The following is a 27652-nucleotide window of genomic DNA, read 5'->3' as shown; positions in this document are numbered from 1 at the left end:
ATTCCCTGGTTTTCCTCTATCACCCTTTCTAAAAAGTGGAGTGACATGTGCAATTTTCCAATCCAGAGGGACAACTCCTGTATCTAGGGAACTTTGAAAGACTATAATTAGGACATCTCCAATACACTCCCTCACTTCATTTAACACCCTCAGATAGAAATCACCAGGTCCTGGGGATTTGTTACTCTTTAATTCCATTAATTTACTCATTACTGATGTTTAACTTACATTAATTTTATTCAGTCTTTGTTCTCAATTCACTATTAATTTCCAGAGCTTCTGGCAAACTATCCTGTTTTTCTACTGTAAATCCTCAGGCAATGTAATTATTCAACATGCCTGCCAATTCCCCACAGTCACTGACAATATCCCCATCTTCAATCTTTAGTGGGCCAACATTGTTCCTGATCACCCACTTTCCCTTTACGTAACTATAAAATGTCTCATTGATTCTGATATCGCTCGTAAGTTTCTTTTCATAATCCCACTCAGCTCTTATAAGCTGCTTTGTGACCCTTTGCTGGTCTTTGTACTTCCCAATGTGGCAGCTTTTTTGGCATTTTTGTAAGCCCCTTCTTTTAGATTTATGCTGTCTATTATCTCTCTCTGTGCCCATGGCTGATTTTACTGTGAAATAGAATACTTTGTGTGTATTGTACCATACTTTGATAAATATATTTATGCAATAAAAGATTATTTTCTTTGAAAATTACAGGGTCTTAATTATGGTACTTTTGGCAATGGGCTGAAATATGTAGGGGTAAAGGTCAGGGTGGAAGGAGAAAGAGATCTATTCTCAGTGTATAAATGGGGAGATCATGTATATAGGAGAAAGTGAGGACTGCGGATGCTGGAGATCAGAGCTGAAAAATGTGTTGCTGGAAAAGCACAGCAGGTCAGGCAGCATCCAAGGAGCAGGAGAATCGACGTTTCGGGCATAAGCCCTGAAGAAGGCTGCGCTTTTCCAGCAACACATTTTTCAGCATATATATATTATATATCTTTGTCGATATCAATGATATACAATTTTTAGATAAAGTTTAAGTAGACACATGATTGTAAGAATACATTGATGAATTTCATATTCATTTATTATGCATTCATCAATTACTGAAATAAAGCTGATAGCATCAAATATCTCCCATAGAGGCAAAAAAGAGATAATTGGCTAGGTCTTTATTAAGTAAATCCTCAAAAAATTTGTACTTATTTTGAGGTTAAATAAAGTCCAAGGTTAAATCACCTCAATTATTCAAATTAAATTCATATTGTGTCAAACAATATGAAAATTATTTATGATACTAACAGAAGATTGAATTTATTTGATGCTTCTCAATTAAATGTATTTATAATTCTGAAGGGTTTGTACCTTAACTATTACTTCATATTTTCTCTTCATACAGCCTGCTTGATATGCTGCAAATCATCCTAAAGCACATGCAGTTTTACACTTTTTGTACACTTATTTTAAGTTCATTATATTTATCCCATTCCAATATTCCAACACAATACACAAAGCTTGATTTTCATTCCCCAGTGTGCAATGTGTCATTTTTAATTTTTGTTTTAGTCTGATAATTTTTTTTCATTTATGACTGCACTAATCATTAAGTGCACACAGTAGAAACAAATTAATTCAAATATTTATGTCATATCCTACTGAGACTTCAATTTCTGCATTCAAGTACAGCCAAATTTATATCTGATGTTTTACTTGCCCTGATGACTGTGCTCATGAAAATATATTTGCACTGCTTAAAGATAATCCATGAACCTTATGGTGGGTACAAGGGCGATATAAGGATCTGGGTGATCCCATGCACAGAAGCTTGCTATGCAAGTGCAGCAAGTAAATAGGAAAGCTAGTTGAATGTTATCATCCATCATGAGGGGAGTTGAATACAAAAATAGCAGTCTTATATTCCAGTTATGCATGGCACTGGTGAGCTCACATCAGGAGTACTGCAAATAGTTTTGGTCACTTAATGAAGGTGAGTAGAGGATTTTTCCTAATATGGGAGATTCTAAAATTAGGAATTGCCTTTTTAGGAAAGAGGTGAAAAGATTTTTTTCTCTGTGTTCTAAGAAGTGGAAATTCAGTCCCAAAACACAGGGCCATTGAAGATTTTTACAGCAGAGGTAGATGGATTCTTTTTAAGCTAGGGAATCAAAGGTCATCAGGGGTAGATGGAAAATGTGGAATTCCAAACACAAAAATACTACAATTTCATTCAATGACAGACAGGCTCAAAATGCTGATTGGCCTCTTGCACCAAAGCATAAATTAGTATTCCCACGGCATGGGGAAAAGAAGCTGGAGGGGAATCAGCAACGCAGTATCCACCAACAAGAGTGGTCTGGCATTAATATTAATCTGGCCAAGTCCTGAAGGACACTATCAGGCTGGCATCAAATGCAGAAGGGACTAACATGAAGAAGTAACCAACATGAACTTGCTCAGACTTATCAAACTGCCAAAGGTACATCTATTCAACTATTCAAGAGAAGTGAAGGTACTAAACACAGCTTCAGATTTCAACTCTCAAGCACTAAGTCATGTGATGTGAGCACACATTGCCAATATATTTCCCACATGGGCATCTCCCCTCCCACCCACCCTAAACTGATTCAGAAACCTTTGAAAGTTGGAGCACTCCAAAGCATTTTGCAGTGAAGTGAGGGGAAAGGAAACTTGCTGATATTGTGGCCTCAACACTGCTACTTTCTATACACAAGCATTTCATCACATATTCAGTAAAAATGAAAAAAGCTTTGAGAATGCAAATACTGTTCACAACCACATAAAATATTTTGTTGTTTGCCAACAACTCCTATATGGTAGTTACAATTCTCACTAAAAGTAAACTATGCGTATCTCAACTACTTGTTTGCACCAAACCTCATTTCATAATCACAAAGGGTTGAAAAGAGCAAAACTACGTATATTCATAGAGTAAAATACCTGCCATAATAGCTCAAAGATAAACACTAAATTAATTCTAAGCTGTAATCGTATTAAAAACTCCTGATATGCTATTTTCTAACGCGGTTGTCATTAATAAAGGTAGCGAAAGCTCTAACATGCTCTTATGGCTGAAGTTACCACTGGAAGCCTGAGGTTCACGATTTCAACACCTGAAAGTCAAAGCTGTCAATTGTTTTTGAGACATCACTTACAAAATAATAAAAAAAAAAATAAGGGTTAGATTTCTTTTTAAAAACAGCCCACTGTACATACTTATAATCGAGCAGTAAGTTAATAGAGTCACAGAATTACAGCATAGGTAAAAAGGCTCTTTGGCCCATCATATTTACCCTGGTCATAAAGTGTCTATCCAATCTCATCCCAATTTCCAGAACTCAGCTAATAGCTTGCATACTTCAAATGGTCAAACACCGAAACATTGTGATGTTTCCCATGGCTCTTTCAGGCAGCAAGTTCCAGGCACCCACAATATTCTAGGTGAAAAAATTCTTCCTTAAATCCTCTTAATCTCCTTTGCTTTAACTTAGATTTGTTTCCTCCAGGTATTAATATGTCCACTAAAGGAACATTTCTCCCTGTACACCCAACCTGCAGTCGTCATAATTTTGTACCCCGCAATCAGGTCCCCTTTCTGCCTTCTCTGCTCAAAGGAAAACAGCCTGAGCCTATCTAATTTTTCTTCATAGCTGCATTGCTCGAGTTCAGGCAACATCTTGGCAAATCTACTCTGCATCCTCATTAGTGCAGTCACATCCTTCCATATTTAAGCCAGCTAAAACCACAAGTACCTCCTGCCTCTTAATTGCAATTCCCTTAGATATAATAGTCTTCTATTCTGATTTCTATACCGACATAATTTTTCCCTATCATTTAAAACCTCACTTACATTTTTCAGCTCCATCCACAGTTTGCTAATTAGATTTCTAAAAGGCTCCATTCTTTCCCAGTTATCCTCTTGCTCCTTTCACACACATAAAAACACCTTGGGATTTTCCTTTATTTTATCCACCAGTGTTTTTATTTCACATCTCATCTTTGCTTTCCTAATTTACTTTTTAAGTAATCACCTGCACCCTCATAAACACCTCGAGGATTTCTCGAGCCTTCAGTATCTACAAGGATCAGTGCTGGTTCCACTGTTTTTCATCATTTATATAAATGATTTGGATGCGAATATAGGAGGGTCAGCTAGTAAGTTTGCAGATGACACCAAAATAGGCTGTGTAGCAGATAATTTCAGAGTAAAATGGGACCTTGATCAGATAGGCCAAGGGGCTGAGGGATAGCAGAAGGGAGTTTAATTTCGATAAATGTGAGGTATTGAGTTTAGGTAAGGTAAATCAGGGCAGGACTTAAGTTAATGGTAGGGGTTTAGGGAGTGTTTCCGAATAGAGACCTAGGGGTGCAGGTGCACTGTTCCTTGAAGGTGGAGTCGCAGGTAGACAGGGTGGTGAAGGTGGTGTTTGGCACACTTACCTTCATGGGTCAGAACATTGAATACTGGAGTTAAGATGTCATGTTGTGGCTCTACAGGACATTGGTGAGGCCACTTTTAGAATATTTTGCATAATTCTAGTCTCCCTGCTCTAGCATAGATGTTGTTAAACTCGAGTGGGTGCTGAAAAGATTTACAAGGATGTTGCTGGGACAGAGGGTTTGAGTTAAAGGGAGGGGCTGAATAGGCTGGGGCTTTTTATCCTGGACCTTATAGAGGGGTGACCTTATAGAGGCTCATAAAATCATGAGGGGCATGGATAGGGTGAATAACCAAGGTCTTCTGCAGAGGGTGAGAGAGTCCAAAGCTAGAGGGCATAGTTTTAAGATGAGAGGGAAAGCTTTAAAAAGGACCCCAGCGATAACATTTTCACGCTGAGGTGGTGTGCATATAGAATGAGCTGCTAGAGGAAGTGGTGGAGGGTGGTACAATTACAACATTTAAAAGGTATCTGGATGGGTAATTATTAATGAAGGATTTATACAGACATGGGCCGACTGCTGTCAAATGGGACTCGGTCATGTTGGGATATCTAGTCAGCAAGGACAAGTTAGACTGAAGAGTCTGTTTCCATGCTATATGACTATGACTCTCAGCTTCCCTTTTATTCTCTTATTCAATCCTGTACATTCCTCAATATCCAAGGGTCTCTGGAATTTTTAGTACCACTCTTCATCTTTATAGGAATATGTTGGCCTCCGTTGTTCTGATGTAAAGTTTCCTACAAGTAGCTGTTCCCAGTTCACTTTGGCCAGATCCCGTCTTATATTAAAACTTGCCTTCCCCCAATTCAAAATCTTTATCCTTTCCATGATTAAACTTAAAGATTGCTGAGTAATGGTTGCTATCACCATGTCTCTCATAAAATCCACAGACACTTCTACCACTGGTCTTGCTTCATTCCATAAAATTAGGTTCAGCAGTGCCTCACCTCTTGTAGGATGTTCTATGGACTAGCTTAAAAGCCTCTCCTGGATACATTTTAAGATTCCACCTTCTCCAAGCCTTTCACATTTTGTCTATCCTAGTTAATATCGGAGAAGCTGAAATCCCCAAATATTAATACCTTCTTATTTTTACACTTCTCTGATATGTGCTTACATATCCATTTCTGTATATCTCCCATACATTTGGGGATATAGTACACTCACAATGATGCGACTGCCCTTTTTAGTTTCTAAGATCTACCGTTGGCCTCAATTGAGGTGCCTTCCAAGATATCACATTCTTCCCTCTTGCAATGATTGACTACTGATTCAATATCACAACACCATCCTCTGCTACACTGTCTGAAGATTTTATAGCCCAGAATATGGAGCTGCCAGTCTTGCCCCTCCCTCAACCATGTCACGATAACATTAATATCATAATCCCATGTTTCAAACAGCCTGGAGTCACATCTACGGCAGCAGAAAATGTATACTCATTGTTGATAATTCAGTTTCATGACATTTCTAGTTGGAATGTCAATTTTGTAGAGCTCAACCAACTGTATTGGATATCAGTAGGCGTGTTTTTAATAGTACTTTAGTGTTGTTACAGTATAGCGTATGTGAAGAATATCCTTTTACCTGACAGGAATACTAATTATTTATAAAAGTAAAACACTTACATCTTTTGGTCTGGTTGCCTTTCTTTCTGCTTTCTCCTTAAGCCTTTTTAGCTAAAAACAGAAGGACAAAATGAATTCAATTAGAAGTTTTGAACAGCAAGAATCACAAAACGCATAGTGAATCAATCCTTCATGTTCAATTTATTTTTTTAGCAAAAAACAATAGGTCTTCCCTTTTTGCCCTAGGTAACAACTGCCAGTTCATTATTATGTTTTGCTTTTTGCAATTTTACAAGTTTCCTTGAGATTTGAATGATACTGAGCATTGAGACCTCTGGTAATTCAGCCCATACTAACAGAATACAAGTGCCTTTTGTCTGATGGCTGAAAGTTCCAAAGTAAAATTAGTCTTGGATGTCTCAGCCCAGTTTCTACTGGGCTTGGGGACAATGCATAAAAAGTGAAGTCAAAATACAATTTACAGTAACACAACCAGGAAAGCAGATAAACGTATGTCCCATACTTACGAAACAGTATGGTTCTCTGGGATCAGACTTAATTTAAAGACCTTTTTTTCCCAAATTATTTCAAATTTTTAAGAACAAATGAGCAAGAGAAGCCATTAGCCACTCATGTGCTTTCCGACCCTGTTCAATGCAACCAGGCTGATTTGTCCCCAAACTCCATTTACCTACTTTTATTCCATATTCTTTAATAACTCTGGTGAAGAGAAATCCGTCAAACTCAAACTTGAAAACAATTGATCCAAAACCAACTGGCATTCTAGAATACAGTTTCAAACTTCGATGGACATTTATGCACAGACTGTTTTCTAGCTTAATTCTTGAGCTACTAAACCAGAGATTCCTCAACCAGTGGAAGCTGTTTCTCTCAAACCTACCTTGCCGCTTTCCTTAGTATCTTGAAAACCTTGAGCAAACTATTCCCGGATCTTCTAAATTCCAGGTACTGCAATCCTAGTTTATGGCATCTGCTCCCATAATTTAACCCATAGAGTTCAGTATTATTCTAATACAACTAGGTTGCCTCCAAAGGCAATAACTCTCTCCAAACAGATGGCCAGAATTAAAAATAACAGTCCACTACTGATCTAATCAGGGCTTTTCATAGTTGCATATTGGCTTTAATTCTTGTATCTAGAGGTCTAGAATACAAGGGTCAACACTTTGTTAGCTTTCTGAGATTTTCTGTGCATTATTCATAACATTTTAATGACCTGTGTGTATGTATCATAAAATTCTTACAGTGTGGAACCAGGCCATCAAAGTCCAGACTGACTCTCCAAGCGCCATCCAACCAGGCACCCAAGACTCTGTGATCCTCCACTGCTACTAGTTTTACGCCATTCAGACAGTAGTCTAATCTATCTTTTCAAGGTCCAAATTTGATCTGTTGAATCATTTGTCCATATTGAACAGGATTTAAATGAACCCATTTGCCACACTTTGCCCTACTAATCTATTAATACTGCTCTCTAACTTTATGTTTCCATCTTTTGCAGACAATGTCATCCATTGTTGTATCATCTGCAAATGTGAATGTGTAACTGTCTATCCTGTCACTAACAGTTAGTGCGAACCGTTGTGAGCCCATCACAGATCCTGTGAGACACTGCTAATCATACCGTGCCAACTAGATTCGCTGCTACAATATCTTTGTTCTCTGCCTCCTGTCATACAGCCAATTTCTGAAATCACAGTTGCCTATGGTGAAGTGATTAAAATCAGGTTTGTACAAGGAAAGGAGAAGCACAGAGATCTCAGCACATTGTGGGGCTGAGGGAAATTAGACAAATAGGAAGGACAAGACCACGGACGGATTTGAAAACAAGGATGAGAATTTTACAATCGAGTCATTCCCAGAATATGAATCAATTTAGGCTATAAATGGTCTGGTTCAGCCTCAGGCAGTGACCAAGAATAGGGATGGAGTCTGTGGCTAGGGACTGGAGACAACGCCATGGTTTTTGCAGTATTTGGAAGAAATTGCTACTCCTTCATGATTGGTTGCCAGACAAGCAGTATGATAAATCAGAAAAGGTGGCAGTGGTGAGGCAGAGCTGAGTGCTGTCAGGATACATGCGTATCTTGGTGTGTTTTTGAATGACGCATCATGGAGCTGAGAAATTGGAGGCGGCCAAGGTAGAATCCTTGAAGGACACATGACAACAGCATAGAAAGAAGAGAAACCAATACAAATGATTCTGTGGCTACACTGACTTCTAAGAACAGAATCAGTGCCATCCTGCTGGATGATAGAGGGCAGTGAAGTGGCCAACCACGTAAAAAGCCATAGACAATCAATCAGAAGAATGAGGAGCAAGTTTACTATGATAGGATTCCACTGACGACTCTGAATATTGGCCAGTTCAGCACTGCGGGAAGTTCAAACTGGAATGGTTCAAACATGTCATCATGGGAAATATAAGCACATATTTGGGTGGCGATAGATATGTACATGAAACAGAATATGGATTACAGCTTGCAGGGAATCAAACAAACCAAGATCACAATTTGTTTGCACTGGAATTGAAAGGCTTAACTATGCCCTTCGATATGTGTGTCAGACATACAGGCTAATGACACTTTTCTTGACTTCACCTGCAATCTATGTTTCGGAACAGGAACGAAAGTGTGTCTCTTCAAGAAGTTTCGCTGCCTAAGGTGATCAACTAGATGTATAAAGGGTCCTAAACTAACTATTTTGATGATAAAAGCTGAGGTAGTGGATTTGGGTACCCAATAGTGCATAAAAAAGAAGAAACCATCTCAAAGATACTGGCAATAGTATGGAATGCAGCTTTAAACCAAGAGTAGCATTGTAAACTGAAAACATTTTGTCACAGAAATTATTTTTATGAATAGGGAATGAAGGTTTTCTTGCTGTGCACACTGAGAATGGACAGCTACTAACAACAAGTGAAAACTTGATCTAAAATGAGTCCCATATATCAATGCATAGTTTTCCACCTGCCTCAGCTCATCTACTGATGAATCATTAAACTATCGAAGCTTACGTTACCTTTGTACTTGACTAGTCTACTGGTCTCCTGGCTGGCTCATCTCCATCCACTGCAAACTGAAGTTCAAAATATTGCTGCTGTGTCCTAACTCTATTGAATACCCTTCAGCACTGAACTCTTATTTAAAAACATTACACTGCAGTACAGGCCCTTCAGCCCTCAATGTTGCTGTTGAATCTGTGAAACCAATCTGAAGACCATCTAATCTACACGATTCCATTTTTGTCCATATGCCTATTCAATAACCATTTAAATGCTCTTAAAGTTGGTGAGTCTACTACTGTTGCAAGTAGTGTGTACCATGCCTCTACTACTCTTTGAGTAAAGAAACTACCTCTGACATCTGTCCTAAATCTATCACCCCTCAATTTAAACCTACGTATCCTTGTGCTAGCCATCGCCATCAGAGGAAAAAAACCATATCTAACCCTCTGATTATTTTATATGTCTCAATTAAGTCACCTCTCCATCATCTTCTCTCTGATGAAAATAGTCTCAAGTCCCTCAGCCTTTCTTTGCAAGACCTTCCCTTCATACCAGGCAACATCCTAATAAATCTGCTCTGCACCCTTTTCAAAGCTTCCACATTCTTCCTATAATGCAGTGACCAGAACTGTATACATTATTCCAGACCTGGTTGACCTACATTGGCTTCTTGTGAGACAACACCTCGATTTTAAAAATTCCCACCCTTGCTTAACACAGCCAAAGCCTCATCTCTCTCTCTCCCCCTGTAACCTTCACCAGTCCTACAAGACTTCAACATTTCTGCACTTTTCAAAATTATAGCATTTCATACAATAACACTTCTGATCTCTTCATAGTTGATGGCTGTACCTTCACCCCAGAGTTTTGAAATTCTTTGCCTAAACTTCTGTGTCTCACGACTTCGCTTGTCTTTTAAATTGATCTTTAAAAATCACCTCTTTGACAAAGCTATTGTTGCCAGCAACAACACTTCCTCCTAAGGTGTAATGGTAAAGTCTGCTTGGTATACTCTGGTAAAGCATTGCTATGTGAAGGTGCTATACAAAAGCAAGTTGATAATGTTAATGGAGTTGACGGATAATTTCAGAATTATGCAAGTCATGAAAGGGAATAAATCCCAGATATTTTCTCCTTTAGATGAAGGGAGTGTTCATTTTTTGCAAAGGTTGACCAAATAACGGAAAACAACTTTTATTTGCAATCATCTTCATATGAACCATTTGCTATTTAATGAAGACATAGCAATCAGAAAGATGCAATTTTTATTAATGTTGACAACTATCTTTAAAATTCTATGTTTAGCTTTATTTAATGTACTCTCTCTTACTTAGGCTGTTCCTGCTATCTCCTCTGATTTATTTTATTTTGGGAAATATAACAATATTATTACATCAGCTTGTATTGAGCATAATTAGTAGTAAAAGTTTGTTTCAAAAAGTGGTTAGCCAGTGTACTGTGCCATTTCAAAGTCCTTAAACTTGGTTAATCACCTGAGATTTCTTGTAATGAATTGTCTGGTTTCCAGTTCAACTGCCATAAGCTCCAAGAAATTTGCTATTCTTTCAATATTTATCTCTAGCATTTTTACAAACACTTTATCCTCCTCTAAACTAATTTCACAGCAAATCATAGCCCTCATTAAATTAATGCAATTTTGAACCATCTAATCCCTTCATTAGAAACGTCTACTGCTCCAGATGTTTTACAAATGCTTTGAATCAATAACCAAATTTACCTAGAATCACTGTAGGCTGACATTAAGGTAAATTTGAAAGTATAACTGCAAGGTTGTGCCTTAAAACATCTCTTATTTAAAAATAAATGATAAAAAATCTGCAAACTATTGAGCATCAACCTATACATAAGATTTTGGCAATTGCCCATGAATGTTTATCTTGTAACTCAGCTACAGGTTGAAGCACTAAATGGGAAATGTGCATAACTGAGCTATATAGCCAATGCTATTTACCAAAATGATTTTCTGAATGGTGCACAGATCCATTGCAATTCCAAGTGTTAACAATGCAATTTTCAAGAGTTTTAAATTGATAATGCAGAGAATCATGTTGCTGCCTTGGTGAAAGAACGTAATGCATATTCAAGACCCACTTCAAATATTTGAGTGAGCAACCTATGCCAAGACTTTTATGCCATACTGAGAGATTGCAACACTAGGAAAGATGTCATTTGGGCAAGTCTACCTTACCTATGCAATTTGAAGATCTTAAAAAAAAGGTAATTCCACACCCTGAACTAGCCATTACCCCTCAACCGCAACACTAAAACACATTATCTGGTCATTAACACATGGCTGTTTGTGGGAACAAATTACTGCAAAGGCTGAAATCTGCGTTGAAAAAATGCTGGAAATCACAGATCAGGCAGCATCCATGGACAGACAGTAAACTGACATTGTCAAGTGTAGATGATTCTTCATCAGATCCGAAGTGCGTGGTGCTGGAAAAGCACAGCTTGTCAGGCAGCATCCGAGGAGCAGGAGAATCGACGGTTTGAGCATAAGCCCTTCATCAGAGCTAACGTGAAGTAAGGAGGAAGCAGCATTTATGCAATAGTTGGGGGTGGAGTGGTTTGGAGAAAGGGTCTGATAGTGCAAATTAAGTGATCAGAACGTGGGAATAGCAGAACAATGGTGGGTCTGACTGCCAAACCGGAAAGAGTAGATATTCCTACTGGAATGAGGGAGAAGCGCGGGGCGACATGGTGAAAGAGAATGCTTGTGGGACCTTGCTGTTCATAATTTAGCTACTGTGCTTCTCTAAAATTCAAAGATTCTTCTTGTAAGTGGGACATCCTGAGGTAGTGAAAAATGCTACTTACATATTATCTTGTTTCTTTCTAGAACAATTTTTCTTGTCACTTAAAACTACATGTATAAAATGTTAATGGACTTTGTGCAGAGAGAAGGAGCTCAGTGGGAGGTAAGTGCTAAAGTAGATGAGTTCATGTTTCCAAGACTGAACAGGTTAAGTAGTAAAAAAAAATTGGTTTTGCAGTTACCACTCAAACTGTAATGTTTTAGGATTACCAAAGTATTGTATATGAGAGGTACATACATATGTAAACTCAACGGTAGATATGTGCATAAAGGTTCAAATGACTAATTTAAAAAGGTAATCTGTATGAATATCAATTATAGACTGGTAACTGAATGTCACAGCTAAGGTTTATAAGGAGACCAGAGTTAAAAGGGCCATAAATAAACATTCTTAAAACCTACAATCTTTTTGGTCATGTCAGATATGATTTGTGTATTCCATGTGACAGCGATATGAATCACACACTAAGCTTTCTATTCCTACAGCAAAGTGGAATCAATATAGCTCTCACACATTAAAGCAGGACACAAATATGACGACTTTCAGTGTTGGACATGTCATTCAATAATCTGCTCAGCTGTTAGGTTCAACAATCAACTAGAGAATTTTTAATCAAATGGCACTGCTGGCCATGTTAATTCAAAATTTCCATATATGGACTTTATTTCCGGGATAAGCCCTTGATGAACTCATCTGAAACCTGGAGGCCATGCAATCTACATGATACATTCTCTAAGTACTTCAGATTTACAATATGGTCTAAGGTATGGATTAAACCATGAAGCTTGCAACGGGACTATAAATTATTCTAGCCAATTCGATAGAGAAACAGGTCAAGCATGAACACTTTTAAGCAATATAATGATTCATTATTAAAAAATTGTGGTCTATTTGTACACAAGTAGGAGAATATTAGAATTAGGAATAGGAGTAGGCAATTCAGCCCCAGGAGCCTGCTCCGCCATTTGATATGATCATGGTTGATATCACCTTGGCCTCAAAATCCACTTCACTGCCTGCTTGCTATAATTTTTCAATCATTGCTGGTTGATTCTACTCCCCTTCGAACTTCTCCATCACACCTGGTACCTTTCTGTAAGAGAAAATGTCATGTCCCGGCCTCCCCATGACATGCCATAAAACAGACAACACAAAATGTCTGCACTTAGCCACTAAGCCTACCCACAATGCCTCACATTGGCCAACAAGCTACTCCAGACATCACACAAATCTCAGGACATGACTCATCCAGCCCCAGACCAAGAGAATATACTTCTTCAGATTAACTGATAATGCTCCTCCCACTTCACAATAACCCAGCACCTCTGATGTCCTTAGGGCACAGCGGCTCCCACTAGGAGTTAAGCCTTCACAAACGGTACCCAGACAAGAAGGCACCAAAGGTATTTCGTTTAGCCCCTCAACAATATGAACACATTGATACCAGGATGCAACCCACTAACACCTATTCCAGCCAAGGATCAGAATAAATTAAGAAACTCAACGGTCAGACACCAGAAACTTTAGTAGAACATAGAAAAGTATAGCACAGAACAGGCCCTTTGGCCCACGATGTTATGCCGAGATTTAATCCTAATGTAAAATATCGTAACTTAACCTACGCACCCCTCAACTCACTGCTATCCATGTGCATGGATAATCTCTTCAATGAATGAACTTTATTTCTCTTTGTTGTACAACTCGCATCATTCTGTCATAACTCACACTTCATTGTTGTCAGGACATAAAACTCCACTGAATTCTCCATTCAAGGAAGAAGCTGTGGTTCCTTCTGAGCAGCCCGTCAGTGACTGTTTCAGTGGAGTCAAGTCTCTTCCACAATATCGCTGTTTGTTAAGTAAATCCTTGTCTGTTCTCAGTCAGATCGGTGTTTGTGATCTCTGATTAGTAGGGCTAAATTTTCCGCCACTTTCCCTGCAACCACAAGAGGTGGAACATCTGTTCCCACATCGCCGTCCAAGGCCCTAAACAATTCTTCCAGATCTGACAGAGATTAATCTGCACACCATCTAACCTCATCTATTGCATCCATTGCTCCCAATATGGTCTCCTCTGTATTGGAGAGACAAAATGCATCTCAGGGACCAGTTCGTGGAACACCTGCGCTCTGCACATACCAACCAACCCGACTTTCCAGTTGCCACTAACTTTAATCCCTGCTCCCACTCCCCTGGCAACATGACCATCTTTGGCCCCTTCCATTGTCAGAGGCCAAATGGAAACTGGAAGAACACCACCTTATATATCGCCTGGATAGCTTACAGCCCAATAACCTCAACATCGACTTCACCACCTTCAAAGTCCCTCCTGCTCCAGCCTTATCCCATGTCTAGACTAACTCTTTCTCCCTGCCTCCCTGATCTATTCTAACCTGTCCCTCTTCCTAGTCACCTATACGTTCCACCCTTCCCAATCACCATCCCACCCCTACCCTTCCCCCAGCCCCAGCCCCTCACCGGTTTACTTCTGGGCTTCCATCACCCCCCCAGTCATGACGAAGGGTTTCATCCCGAAATGTTGAATTTCCTGCTCCTTGGATACTGTCCAACTTATTGCGCTCTTCCAGCTTCACATCTATTCTCATCTGACTTCGAGCATCTGCAGTCCTTACTGTCTCCTATTTTTAAATGCTGCCTTTTCAGGAAGAGTACCAGATCTCCTCTGACCTCAGGGTAAAGCAATTTTTCATGACATGTCTAAACATTCTGCAAATTATTTTAAGTGTGGACTCTTAGTTAATCGACGCTTTCATTCTTAAGCATACTATCTGGACTCAGTTTAACCCTTTAATTAAATTCACCCTCAGCCTTCATTGTTCTACAGAAAACAACCTATTTTTCCTCAAAGTTAAAATTCTGGCAACTCCTCATAAATCGTCTCCAGACCCTCAAGTGTAATCACATCTGTCCTACAACACACTGACTGGAACCAGGTGCAATATGTAGCCTGACTAGTATCTGGTAGCTAGGATCTTGTATCTCCATACTCTTTTTATTCTTTACCTTAGCTAATAAAGGAATGTCTCTTGTATGTCTTTTTAACCACCTTATCCAAGCATCCTGGTTTCTGTACATGCAAACCAATATCCCTTGAATTGACAACACTTCTCAGAATGCCACCTTTCGTTGCATATGCCCTTTGTCTTGATTGCTCTCCCTAAATTCATCATCTCTCGGTTGTCTACATTGAATTCCATCTGCCAGGCACCAAGGCTGCTCCAAACCCACAACCTCGACGATCTAGAAAGAAAAGGGCAGCAGATACATGGGACCACCTGCAAGCTCCCCTCCAAGCTATTCATCATCCTGACTTGGAAATATATCACCATTCCTACAGTATCACTGGGCTAAAATCCTAACAGACTGTGGCAATTCAAAAAGGCAGCTGACCATCACTTTCTCAAGGGCAACTAGTGATAGGTATCTAGCGAACCCAGAGATGCCACACCCTATGAACAAATTTTTAAAAGTCCATGTTACTTTTTCTGTACAACTGACCATTTAACTATTCTTTGTATCATGTTAATCACATTCCCTACATTTAAATCTAAATAATTAGGATATTTCAGCAACAGCAGTACTGATCCCTCTGGAATCCACTAGAAATAGCCTTCTGGACACAAAGATACTTGAACATTTCCCTGTTTCTTGCGGCAGAGCGAATTTTGGATTCAACTTTCACAAGGCCTTATGAAAGCCTTGCTAAAATCCACAGAGGTTACATCAAATGCACTACTCATCTCACCAACCCTCCTGGTCATATTATCAAACAATCAGGCTTAAGGAACCAAATGGTCTAAAAACCTGCTCCTAACACTCATGATCATAGCACCATAAACTCAAACTGACTATTCTTGATTAATATGTACTTCTCTATATAATTCTGCTATCCCTCAGAACTTTTTTCCAATACTTTGCCATCACAATATTAAGCTGACAATGACAGAACAACGATAGCAGTCTTACAGTCTTCGAACTGCTGTGGGTATAGCGGGAGATGTTTAGGAATGATGGGCAGCATCTCAGCTATTTCCTCCCTTGTTTCTTCGAGCAGCCTGCAATAGATATCATCTACGTCTGGTCACTTATCCGCTTTTGAGGATGCTATTGCCCTCAATACTTCCTCTCTTACATCCAATACCTCTCACTCCTCCTCCTGCTCAACTACAATGTCTGCATTATCCCTCCATATTGTGAAAACAGACGAAGTATTTGTTAAGAACCCATGGCAATGCCTTCTGTTTCCACACATTCGTAACAGTTTTCATCGCTTATTCGCCCCACTCTTTCTTTCAATATCCACTTGCTTTATATGTTTATAAAATAGTTTTGGGGTTTTCTTGATTTTACTGAGCAATGATTGTTCATACCCACCCTTAGCTTTCCTAATTTCCTTTTAATTTCATGTTTGCATTTTCTAGATACCTCTAGTATTTCTGTAATATTGAGCTTTTGATATCTGACATAAGCTCCCCATTTTGTCTTGCCCCACTGTGTGGTCATTGACATCGAGGCAGCTGTAGACTTGGAAGCCCACTTTTTCTTTCCTCTGGGTGTACATGAGTTCTGAAAACTTTCTATCAGCTTCTTGAATACCTTTCACTGCTCTGATATGGAGTTAATTTCAGAACTGATTTCAGTTAATTCATAAACAAATCACATCTCAGCTTATTAAAATTAGCTTTCTCCAAATTCAAAACAACACTTTGATCTATGTTTGTCCTTTTCCAGATCAAAATCTAACCGAATTGCAAACATTACAATCATGTCACAATCACTGCTTTCAAACGCCCATCTTCAATTCCTAAAGCTAAATCGACGAGTACGCATTCTTGTTTTGGGTTGGCCATTTATCATTGTTCCCATTTTGTTTCAGCATTTCTCAGCAATTTATCCACGTTTGCTCTTCTACTTCTGTCTGACTGGTTGGTCTAGTACATTCTTGGGTTTCAGCCAAGTGTCACTGTAGTACAAATCAGACAAAATCTCATTCAATGGCAGGGGAGGTTTAAGCTATTCAGTGGCCCACTCTTAGCCCTACATATATTCCTGGCAAATGAATCAAACTCCTCTAAATATATCACAGCTGTCATAATCATTTTGCACTTTTCCCCTAGAGTCAGTCAATATAAATTCTAAAGGTGCATTTCTTCTTGGGTTTGTCTCTATTTTTCTTAACTTAACATTTAGAAATGTTAAGTTTCTGTAGGGAATTTACTAGTCATAGGTGTGCTTCATTGTGCTGATGATAGCACATGTGGCATTAGTTATCTGGTATATTCAGGCTCTGGCTAGAAAGATCGTGGGACTGGGGTAACATCACCGAACCAGTAACCCAGAGAGCCAGGTAAATATTTTGGGAAAAGGGGTTCAAATCCCAGCCCAGCAACTGGTGGAATTAAAATTCAATTGATTACATCTGGAATGTAAAGATAGTATCAATCAAGATGACCATGAATTATTTTTTCAAAAACCCAACGGTTTTTAAATGTCTTTTAGGAAAGGAAATCTGCCCTTCTTGCCCTATCTGGTCTATGTGCGATTCTAGATCAGTAACAACATTGGTGACTCCCAATGACCATCTGAAATAGCAAGCACTCAGTTCAAGGGCAATTTGAAACGGGCAACATTGGCTGACTGTGATAGAGGGATCTGCATCCCATAAAGAATTTTAAAAACCTTTTCAGCTCTAATTAATTGGTCAAAATATTGATTTCTTTCCTGGATGTCATTTTTAAAAGATGTTTTGTTCTTGCAATTTCAAGTGTCACTTCACTTGTTTTATGGCCTGTATGTAGAATGTAAAACAGCTGTCTTTGTGTCAACTTTTCAAAGATCTTCATTCTTTTTCTTCAGATTTTTTTTGTCCAGCTATCTCAGGCATATGGAAAAGTTGATAGAAGGAATCATCTTGTAGGCGCTTTTCCTGCTGTCAACATATCATTCACTTTCACAAAATTATTTATGGTTATCTATAAACCTCTTCTAACTATGACATTGCATCTGTGTTTTGCTGTTTTCATTTGTCCCAAGTAGTCAAATTCATCTACTTCTTCCGGTGTGATTTGATTTGATTTATTACTGTCACACGCACCAAGGTACAGCGAAAAGTGGTGTCTTACATGCTTTACAAGCAAATTGACTGCATCCACTTTAATCTTCACTAGTTGATCGAGATTAGATTTTAGATTATATGAGATCCCCTACAGTGTGTAAATAGGTCATTTGGCCCAAAGATTCCACACCGACCCCCTGAGGAGTAACCTACCCAGACCCATTTCCCTCTGACTAATGCACCTAACACGATGGTCAATTTAGCATGGCCAATTCACCTGACCTGCACATCTTTGGACTGTGGGAGGAAACCCATGCAACACGGGGAGAATGTACAAACTCCACACACAGTCACTAGAGGCTGGAATTGAATCCGGGCCCCTGAAGCTGTGAGGCAGCAGTGCTAACCACTGAGCCACCATGTCACCCACATCTTCTGATTGCCATTTTATCCGGTGTTCATGTGCAATCCAAATTCTAAGTTTCTCAATTTACTTGTTCCATGATACTTTATAGGGCCTGTTTTGTTTCTGCAAGTGATCTCTTCATAATCTATGGAAATAATTTCCAGCTAAATTATTTATGTTTTATCATGAAATTTGTTGCCTTTTTCCTCCCAATCCATTGTTCCTTCTGTAAACATTATAATTTCATTGTCATGTATCAAAGGGATAGCTCATTCAAAGGGGAGAGTAAATAGAATTTCCTGGGACACTGACTTTATGAGCTTTTCTATTTTCATTAACAATGGAATCTCAGCTACTTGCACATTAGTAAGCCCATTCATTTACTGAAATAAAACGCTCTACATGCATGTACGTGTTAACAATGGACTAATACAGAACAACTTCGGTTATCTGATCAATCATCTGAATTTCGGATTATCCGAACAAGATCTCAAGGTCCCGTAAATGTCTCCTTTGTTTACGATCAAATCAGTTATCTGAACATTCAGTAATCTGAACAAAACACTCCCCACCCGTCTCGTTCGGATAATCGAGGTTGTCCTATATTTTGCATTCTTTCATGGAAATTTAGAAGCTCAATTTTTTTTCCACATATCCCTGCTTTTGCCAGGCCTCAGACTAATTTTGTAAAGCACTTTGTTTTCAACCTAAGATTCGTCACTCCACCTGCCAACCTGATGATGTCTTGTCACTTAACTTCATTCATTGCTCAGCAAGTTCTGTAGCAGGTTTGAAAACTGATATATTCTGACTTGGATCTCTGTTTCAGAGACATTACTAAGAGCAGTTTTTAGAAGATTCAGACTATTGTGAGTGAAGCTGTAGAGGTTACTAAACAGGAACTTGATATTTTGTTGTGAAACAGAGACTGAATGCACCAGAAAATTGATGCCTCAGGTGCCATCATCAGCACAATGAAGAACCACCTATGACTAGCAAATTCCTTTGAGAAACAGAAAATTAACTATTCGAAATGCATGCTGGGACAAAGAGAGAGACAAATTAAGTAAAATATACCTTGTAGAATATATAGTGATGACTCCAGGGGCTGAAATACAACAGAAGTACATTGCATCTAAATTTAAAATCAATTCACTAGCTATCTGCAACACTGAGGAGTTAGAAAAAGTACCTCTGCAGAAGAAAAGCCAAGTTTGGTCACTTTATTATCTTCATCCTTGTCATGACAAAGCTTCAGAACCAGAGTATCATTCAGATTTTTCAACATTTAATTCCAGTGATTTTTTTTTAAAAAAGAGAAAAAGGAGACTTCTACAGGCCAAAAGAACTTTGCTGTCTGGCAAAGGCCTGTTTGGGAGCCACAGAAGGTTAAACTTGTAGAACATCAGGGAATCTTCCAATAGAGAGAGAGAGCGAGAGAGTGAGAGAGCGAGAGCGCGAGAGAGAGAGCACGAGAGATGCAACAGAAAAACACAATGAGGGACTGCCTCAAAATCAGATATTCAAATACCGATATTCCATTATCTAATCTTCATGAACCACCCAAAAAGACTGACTGGTATATCTTTAAACTTGTCTTTTGTACTCATTTCTTATTCTTTGAAAAGATAAATTCATTTGGTCTGGGAGAAAACTACCCATAAGGGAAGGAACCATTTTAAATTAACCTTGCTGTGACCCGAATGGGCAGGCGAATAAAAATGGAGAGCTAGTACATTCATTTCACCCAGGAGCTTTATGATATGGGGGAGCCACTTGGAACCATGGTAACTTGGGGAACCTTGTCTGGGATCTGGAGATAATTCGCTCAGGGCTGTTAAGAGAATTTTTTTAATGGATGGATGGTGCACAACCGCAAGTATACAAATGCCTGTGACAGCTACAATACATTCAGATGGCGTTGACTGATTTGGGATGAATACGTAGGAATAGGAGATGATCAGTGATTCCAGTAAACACGGCCGACATTTGGAACAGATATTATCCAATTTGTACTATAATGGCACTTAGCTGAAACCCAAGAACATACTTTAGATTGCCAATCCAAGGAGAATGGCAAACACGAAGGTAAATTGCGGACAGCATTGAAACAATTTAGCAATAATACTAGGAGATTTTGATTCACTGGGAGTTGTTGGGATACAATTATCTTTAAATACATGTAGGAAAATGTTTGTGTTCAGGCAATATTTAGCACACATAAAACAAGAGGTGGTAATGCTGGATTTTGCTTTTGGAAATCAAGCTAGAAAGGTGGAAGGGGTAGTGATCACAACATGGCTGCAGTGATCATAATTCAACTGGCTTTAGTAAGTCTAGAAAAGGACAAAATGAGACCAAGACTAAAGGTACTGAATTGAAGCAAGATCAATGTGATTTGTCAAAAATGAACTGAGCACAACTTTCTGAAGGTAAACGAATGTCAGAGCAGTGCAGAGTACTCAAGGAGATAAAAGAAAGGATTCAGAACAAATGTACTCCCAGAACAAAAAAAGTCAGATTCCTAAACCTACGGCTATTTAAATGAATACACAGTGTGGTGAAAAGCCACTTGTAGATAAAGCTGTTAGATGTGTGGGAAACATTCAAAGATGAAATAGAAGTAGCGCAAGGCAAATATGTTCCTGTGAAGCAAAAAGGTGGGAGCAAGATTAAAGAACCCTGAATGACAAGAGTCTTAATGGGTAAGATTAAGAAAAAATAGCTTATTGAAGGCTCAATACCACAGAGTGCTTCTTAAAGGTGTATAAAAATTGAAGTTAAAACCATATATAAAAAGGAAATTAAGAAAGCTAAGATAGCCAGTTCAAGTTAAAATATCCTCAACTTTCTGTCTTATTACCTTTCTTAGGATTTGAACAGTTTTCAAGAGCAGGTGAAAGTGAGGACTGCAGATACTGGAGATCAGAGTTGAGATGGCGGTGCTGGAAAAGCACAGAGGATCAGGCAGCATCAGAGGAGCAGGAGAATCGATATTTTGGGCATAAGTCTTCATCAGGAATGATGGAATCGGGAGTTTCTGTCCTCGTTGCATTGGGATGGGTGGGGTTCAAGGGTGGAGGTGCGGAAAGTGGAGGAGATGCGCTGGAGGGCATCAACCACCATATCGGAGGGAAAACTGTGGTCATTGAAGGAGGCTGCCATCTGGGATTTTCTATGGTGGTATCGGTCATCCTGGGAACAGTTGGGAGGAATTGGGAATAAGGGATGGCGTTTTTACAGGAGGCAGGATGGGAGGGATGTTCCAGGTAGTTTTGGGATTCCATGGGTTTGTAGATGTCTGTGGTAAGTCAGTTGCCAGAGATGAAGATGAAGAGGTCCAGGAGGGGGAGGGAGGTGTGCGAGATGGTCCAGGTGATGGTCCAAGGGGCAGCCATGGGCATCCGCATGGGCCCCAGCTATGTCTGCCTCTTTGCCAGGTATGTGGAACAGTCCATTTTCTGCAGCCACACCAGCTCCAACCCCACCTTTTCCTCTGCTACATCGATGACTGTATCGGCAGTCCATCGTGCTCCCACGAGGTGGTTGAACAGTTCATCAACTTCAATTTTCACCCCGACCTCAAATCACCTGGATCATCTCGGACACATCCCTCCCCTTCCTGGACCACTCCATCTCCATCCCCGGGCTCCTACTAACCACGGATATCTACTCCAAACCCACCAACTCTCTCAGCTACCTGGAGGACATCTTCTCCCACCCTGTCTCCTGTTAGAACGCCATCCCTTATTTCCAATAACTCTGCCTCTGCCGCATCTGTTCCCAGGGTGACCAATTCCACCACAGAGAATCCCAGATGGCCTCCTTCTTCAAAGACCGCAATTTCCCTCCCACGTGTTTGACAATGCCCTCCAGCACATCTCCACCACTTCTCGCACGCCTGCCCTTGAAACCCAACCCTCCCAATGCAACAATGACAGAAACCCCCGGTCCTCACCTTCCACCCTACCAACCTCTGCAAACATCACATCATTTTCCGCCACCTACAAACAGACATCACCACTAGGGATATATTTCCCTCCCCACCCCGATCAGCATTCTGAAGAGGACATTCCCTCCGCGACTCCCTTGTCAGATCCATGCCTCGCCTCAGCCCTCACCCCACTCCTGGCACCTTCCCCTGCCACTGCAGAAAGTGCAATATCTGTGCCCACACCTCAGTCGAAGGCCCCAAAGGATCCTTCCAAATCCAACAGAAATTTACCTCTACCTCCACAAATGTCATCTATTATACCCGCTTCACCCGATGTGGTCTCCTTTACATCGGAGAGACAGGACGCCAACTTGCAGATCGTTTTAGAGAACATCTCTGGGACACCCGCACCAACCAACCCCACCGCCCCATGGCTGAACACTTCCACTCCCCCTCCCCATCCACCAGACATGCAGGTCCTGGGCCTCCTCCATCCTCAACCCTAAGCACCCAACACCTGCAGGAAGAACACCTCATCTTCCGCCTAGGGACCTTGCAACCACACGGGATTAATATTGATTTCACCAGTTTCCTCATTTCCCCTCCCCGCCCACCTTATCCCAGTCCCAACCCTCCAACTTGGCACCACCCTCTTGACCTGTTCATCGTCTTTCCCATCTATTTGGTCCACCCTCCTCTTTGATCAAAATCACCTTTTCCCCCACCTTCATCTACTTAGTGCATTCCCAGCTCCCCCCTCACTCCACTCCCATTTCTCTCTCAGCCCCCTGGGCCCACAAGCCTCATTCCTGAAATGTCGATTCTCCTGGTCCTCGAATGCTGCCTGACCTACAGTGCTTTTCCAGCATCATACTCTAGTTTTCAACAGCAGACAACCTCTGACAATAACTATATTTTGTGCTTTATCCTTAATTAGAATGGAGAAGTCCAATGAATGGATTTTCCTTAACCTGTGGAAGGAGAGAAATTGCTGCTGAGCTGCCATGTGTTTCCTCTCAATGTGACTTGGGAGTCTGTGGTGTACATGAGGCAAAGAAACTCTTATCAGGTGTTTGAAGGAAATGCAAATGTAACTTAGTTGTAAAAGAATTCATGCAGACTCTGGATTTCTGGATCCAATGCAAAATATGGCAATGCTGAAAACAGAAAATACTAGGAATACTCAGATCTAACAGAATCTATGGAAAGAGAGGCAGAGATACCTTTCAGGTCCAGACTTTTCGTGAGAACTTGTTACGTCACTGGGTAAACCCTCCTGCTTAATTTAAACCAGCAGAGAAAAGATTTATCCCATACAGTAATCAGTGAAATTCTAAGAACAGTTTAAATAAGAAATAAAGTTGCTAATTTTACAAGTATAACAGAGAATAATTAACTAACAACTATTTACAATTCCTTCCTCTAACCTATCTTTTACTTTTCCTTGCATAATACCAGCCTGGCAAAACCCCCGAATAACATTTACTGGAAAATTCAAATTTTAAAACAAGCCAGCAGTTGAATTTTCTCTTTATGTTTTCCTTGGTGGATTTGCTCTCTAGGTCTGTGTTGATGTTTTTCTCTGTACAAACTCCTTCTCTGGATAGTTCTGACTAGCAGTCTACATCTGTTGGTCTTTTGGGAGTTCTCCTTCAATAGTTCAATTTTTCCTAGTCTTATACCTCAAAGCATCGGATTGTGCCATTGGCTTTTAATATTGTCAATATACTAAATTCAAACTTGATTGGAGTTTGGTTTTTTTGGGGGTATAATTTAAACTAATTGGCCTAACTCAAATCTGTTTTTGTCTCCAGGCAACCAGCTACCCTAGCTGCTGGACCACACATTACATTGTATCTTATTCAGAACACTTAGTGCTGTGACGTAGTTCTGCGAGCTTTTAATTCTCTTAAAAGGTACAGTACACTCACATTTTCATAACAAACTATTTTAACAAAAGGCCACAGGTCTGCAACACTAATGCTGAATTTCTCTCTACAGATGCTGGCAGACCTGAGCATTTCTTGGATTTTTTTGATGTCATTTTCAAATTTTCAATTCAATGCTGTAAGACTTAAGTAACAGTTCAATCAGATCTTAGATTCAGCTTCGCCCGAGAATTACATCAGCAGCTTGGTAACTGAAAACCTTTTTTCACTCAGAGAAGGAATACTTTCTGACTTGTACCAACAGGGAGTCAAGGAGATATTTAATCAACCCTAATCTTTGCCAGCAAACAAGAAACTAATCCAAAAAAAATACAAAAGTTTGAGAGTACATTTTCCAAAGCTAAAGCCTATAAACATTGCATTAAAGCTAAAAGTGTTCATTATTGCTCACAGTCCTCATCCTTTAATCTTTTATCTGCTCAGAGATGGAAAAAAAATAAATCCGACCCTTTTCTTTACAAAATGCTTAAATGAATCTGTATTGATCTAAAGTTAGATTTGTTGTGTGAGAAAAGGGAAAATTCTACTACAAATCTGGAGGTTTGGGGGTGGGGAAGTGGAGAACAATGGAACTGACATGCAGAGTCGGAAAGGTGATGCAGAGCATCTATTGAGACACCAGTTTCTCTCAAATCTCTGGCAGACTGCACTTCGGAATACAGCCTAGCCAGCTTTGCACATGAATATAGGGAGCTGTGAGGACTCAAAGGCAACTATAAAATACAGATTTCCAAGCAATGCCAGCTAAATGGGATAAAAATAACAACAGGAAAGTATTAAAAAAATGACGCTGCCCGGAGGTAAACTGAAAGTTACGTGCACGATTTTTGTTAAATCTAGAAAATGTAATTAATCAGAAAAGCAGATAATTTATTTCTCAATCGTTTGAGATGAAATGGAGTCCAGTTCATTCCATTATTCATGCTACTTTCAACATAAACTTCAAAGCTGGTCTTTTCTCAAATGAATAATTTTAAATATTCCTGTTATAGTCCCATTTTTAAAATACCAGATGACACTTACCCGATGTTTTTCTTTGATCTTCATTCTGTATGCTTCTTTGTCATATCTATCCTCTTCTCGTAGCCTTTCTTTTGCTTTCTCCACATTTATTCCTCCCTTATCATCATCCTGGTCATTATCTACTTTGCTCTTTTGTATCAGTGGCCATTGCTGAATCACCTTCAGATTAGAAATTGTGTGAGGTGTTATTGGTAATTAGTATTGATCCAACTGTACTCTTAACGAACAAATTGTCAGACCACTTGCTGATAAAAGTTATTGTCCTGAACACAAAAATGAACGCACTTTCTTCATGCAACTTCCACTACAAAAATACTGACTCATCAACATCTTAAATTCATCTTTGGAACAATATTTATGGTCTAGATTCAAATTCTAGTCCAAACTTTAAGTGAAATACTTTCTACAATGAGCTCAACAGGACGTGCAGAATTTTCTTTTTTAAAAATCGGTGTTTGGGTGGCAGGAACTTGACATTATGTCGGACACAATGGAGTCCTGTAAAACAACAAACCAAAATGGAAGCAATGTTCAGTGTTTAAGAAATTACTGTCACTGACAGGTATAGCCTTTTTATTTATCATTTAGCATTAATGCTAGAGAAAAGATCAAGGTTTAAACCTCCAAACCCACGTCAGCACTCAAAAAATTTCTTAAAAATAAAAAAAACACCTGAATAACCAATTCCAACAGACATTCACAATCGTAAAATATTGGCTATCATGTAAAATGACAAAAAGGAATGATTCTGTTATTTGAAGAACCATCTTATTGTTTTACAGTCTCATGTTGAATCGGATATTTTAACCCCCCTTGAATATCCAAAGCTCAATCTGCTTGTAAATTCTTTTGATTCACTGTGAAACGCTAAACAGAGTTAGTGGAAAATATTGTCACAAGTCACACGACACCAGGTGATAGTCCAACAGGTTTATTTGAAATCACAAGCTTTCGGAGCACTGCTCCTTCATCAGGTGAAGTGACGATCACTTCACGTGACAAAGGGGCAGCGCTCAAAAAGCTTGTGATTTCAAATAAACCTGTTGGACTACAACATGGCACTGTGTGACTTCCGACGTTATTCACTCCAGCCCAACACTGGCACCTCCACATCATAAAAGATATTAACTGCTGTCTGCTTGGCTCTTCAACAGAAGTACTTCTAATTCCCTGCTCCTTTCCAAAGATAGTATTTCACAGAATGTTTAAATTCTCTATTCCAATTTCCACCCACCCTGAACCTTCTAGACCTCCTAAAGAGCAAGACAACATTTTGATTCACTTTTCTCCTCTCACTCCCATTCAGAGCTGTTGGATCTTCTCGTAGTTGGTGTCCAAACATAGCTCTGGCTTTCCCAATCCTTGGAATACATTTCTCTTAAACTGACTGTGTCTTTTGGCATCACTTCTATTTTTTTTTCCAAACTTTTAGTCAATGCAGCTTCCTTTTGCTATGATGATGATAACATTCCTATTGGCTTTACTAGAAACCTATTCAGACAGTTTTTTTAACTTGTTAAAAGCTACTGTTAACTATCAGATTAGCCATCATCTTCAGAGTCTTTGTGCACTTTACAATGTTGAGCAATGTCTTTGAAATGGCCACTTAGTGCTAACTTTCCTTTTATCATGCATATTGAAACTCTGCTTTCAAGTGTAGGCTGAAAAAACACAGCAGGTCAGGCAGCATCCAAGAAGCAGAAGACTCGAAGATTTGGGCATAAGCCCTTCATTAGGAATGTAGAGGGGGAAGGGGGCTGAGAGATAAATTGGTGGGAGAGAGTGGGTGATAAGTTAGAAGGCAATAAGTGGATGCAGGTGGAAAGTAACTGCAATAGGTCGGTGGGGAGGGTGGAGCAGACAGGTAGGAAGGAAAATGGACAGGTAAGACAAGAGGGCGGTGCTGAGTCAGTGGTTTGGCTTTGGGATGAGGTGGAGGAAGGGGAAATTTGGAAACTGGTGAAGTCAATGTTGATGACGTGTGGCATGGGACCCACCAGCCACACATCATCAACACTGGCCTCACCAGTTTCCAAACCTCTCCTGCCTCCACCTCATCCCAGATCCAACCCTCCCACTCAGCTCCACCCTCTTGATCTGTCCTACATGTCCATCTTCCTTACCACTTATCCGCTCCATCTCCCCTCCACTGACATCCATCAATCACCTTCCTACCTACCTTCCCCATCCCCATCTCATCCCCCAATTTATCTGTCAGTCCCCTTCACATTCCTGATGAAGGGCTTATACCCAAAATGTTAACTCTCCTACTCCATCGATGCTGCCTGACTTGCTGTGCTTTTCCAGCACCACACGTTTTGACTCTGACTCCCCAGCATCTGCAATCCTTATTTTCTCTTTCTT

General features: G+C 39.8%; 1 protein-coding gene across 2 annotated transcripts in view; it reads right to left on the bottom strand.

The window, feature by feature from the left end:
- The window catches only part of ddx10 (DEAD (Asp-Glu-Ala-Asp) box polypeptide 10), a 246547-nt gene that overhangs the window by 62620 nt on the left and 156275 nt on the right, over positions 1–27652 (bottom strand). For both annotated transcript variants that reach the window (XM_043691861.1, XM_043691863.1), the window contains 2 exons: positions 25289–25447; positions 6094–6144 (listed from right to left, as the gene is read on the bottom strand). In XM_043691861.1, the coding sequence (XP_043547796.1) occupies positions 6094–6144; positions 25289–25447 (210 nt within the window). The remainder of the gene's footprint in view (positions 1–6093; positions 6145–25288; positions 25448–27652) is intronic.

Source organism: Chiloscyllium plagiosum, chromosome 6 (genome assembly GCF_004010195.1).
Source record: "Chiloscyllium plagiosum isolate BGI_BamShark_2017 chromosome 6, ASM401019v2, whole genome shotgun sequence".
Classification (NCBI taxonomy): domain Eukaryota; kingdom Metazoa; phylum Chordata; class Chondrichthyes; order Orectolobiformes; family Hemiscylliidae; genus Chiloscyllium; species Chiloscyllium plagiosum.
Note: the sequence above shows the minus strand (reverse complement) of the source record. Positions and strands in the feature narration are given on the sequence as shown.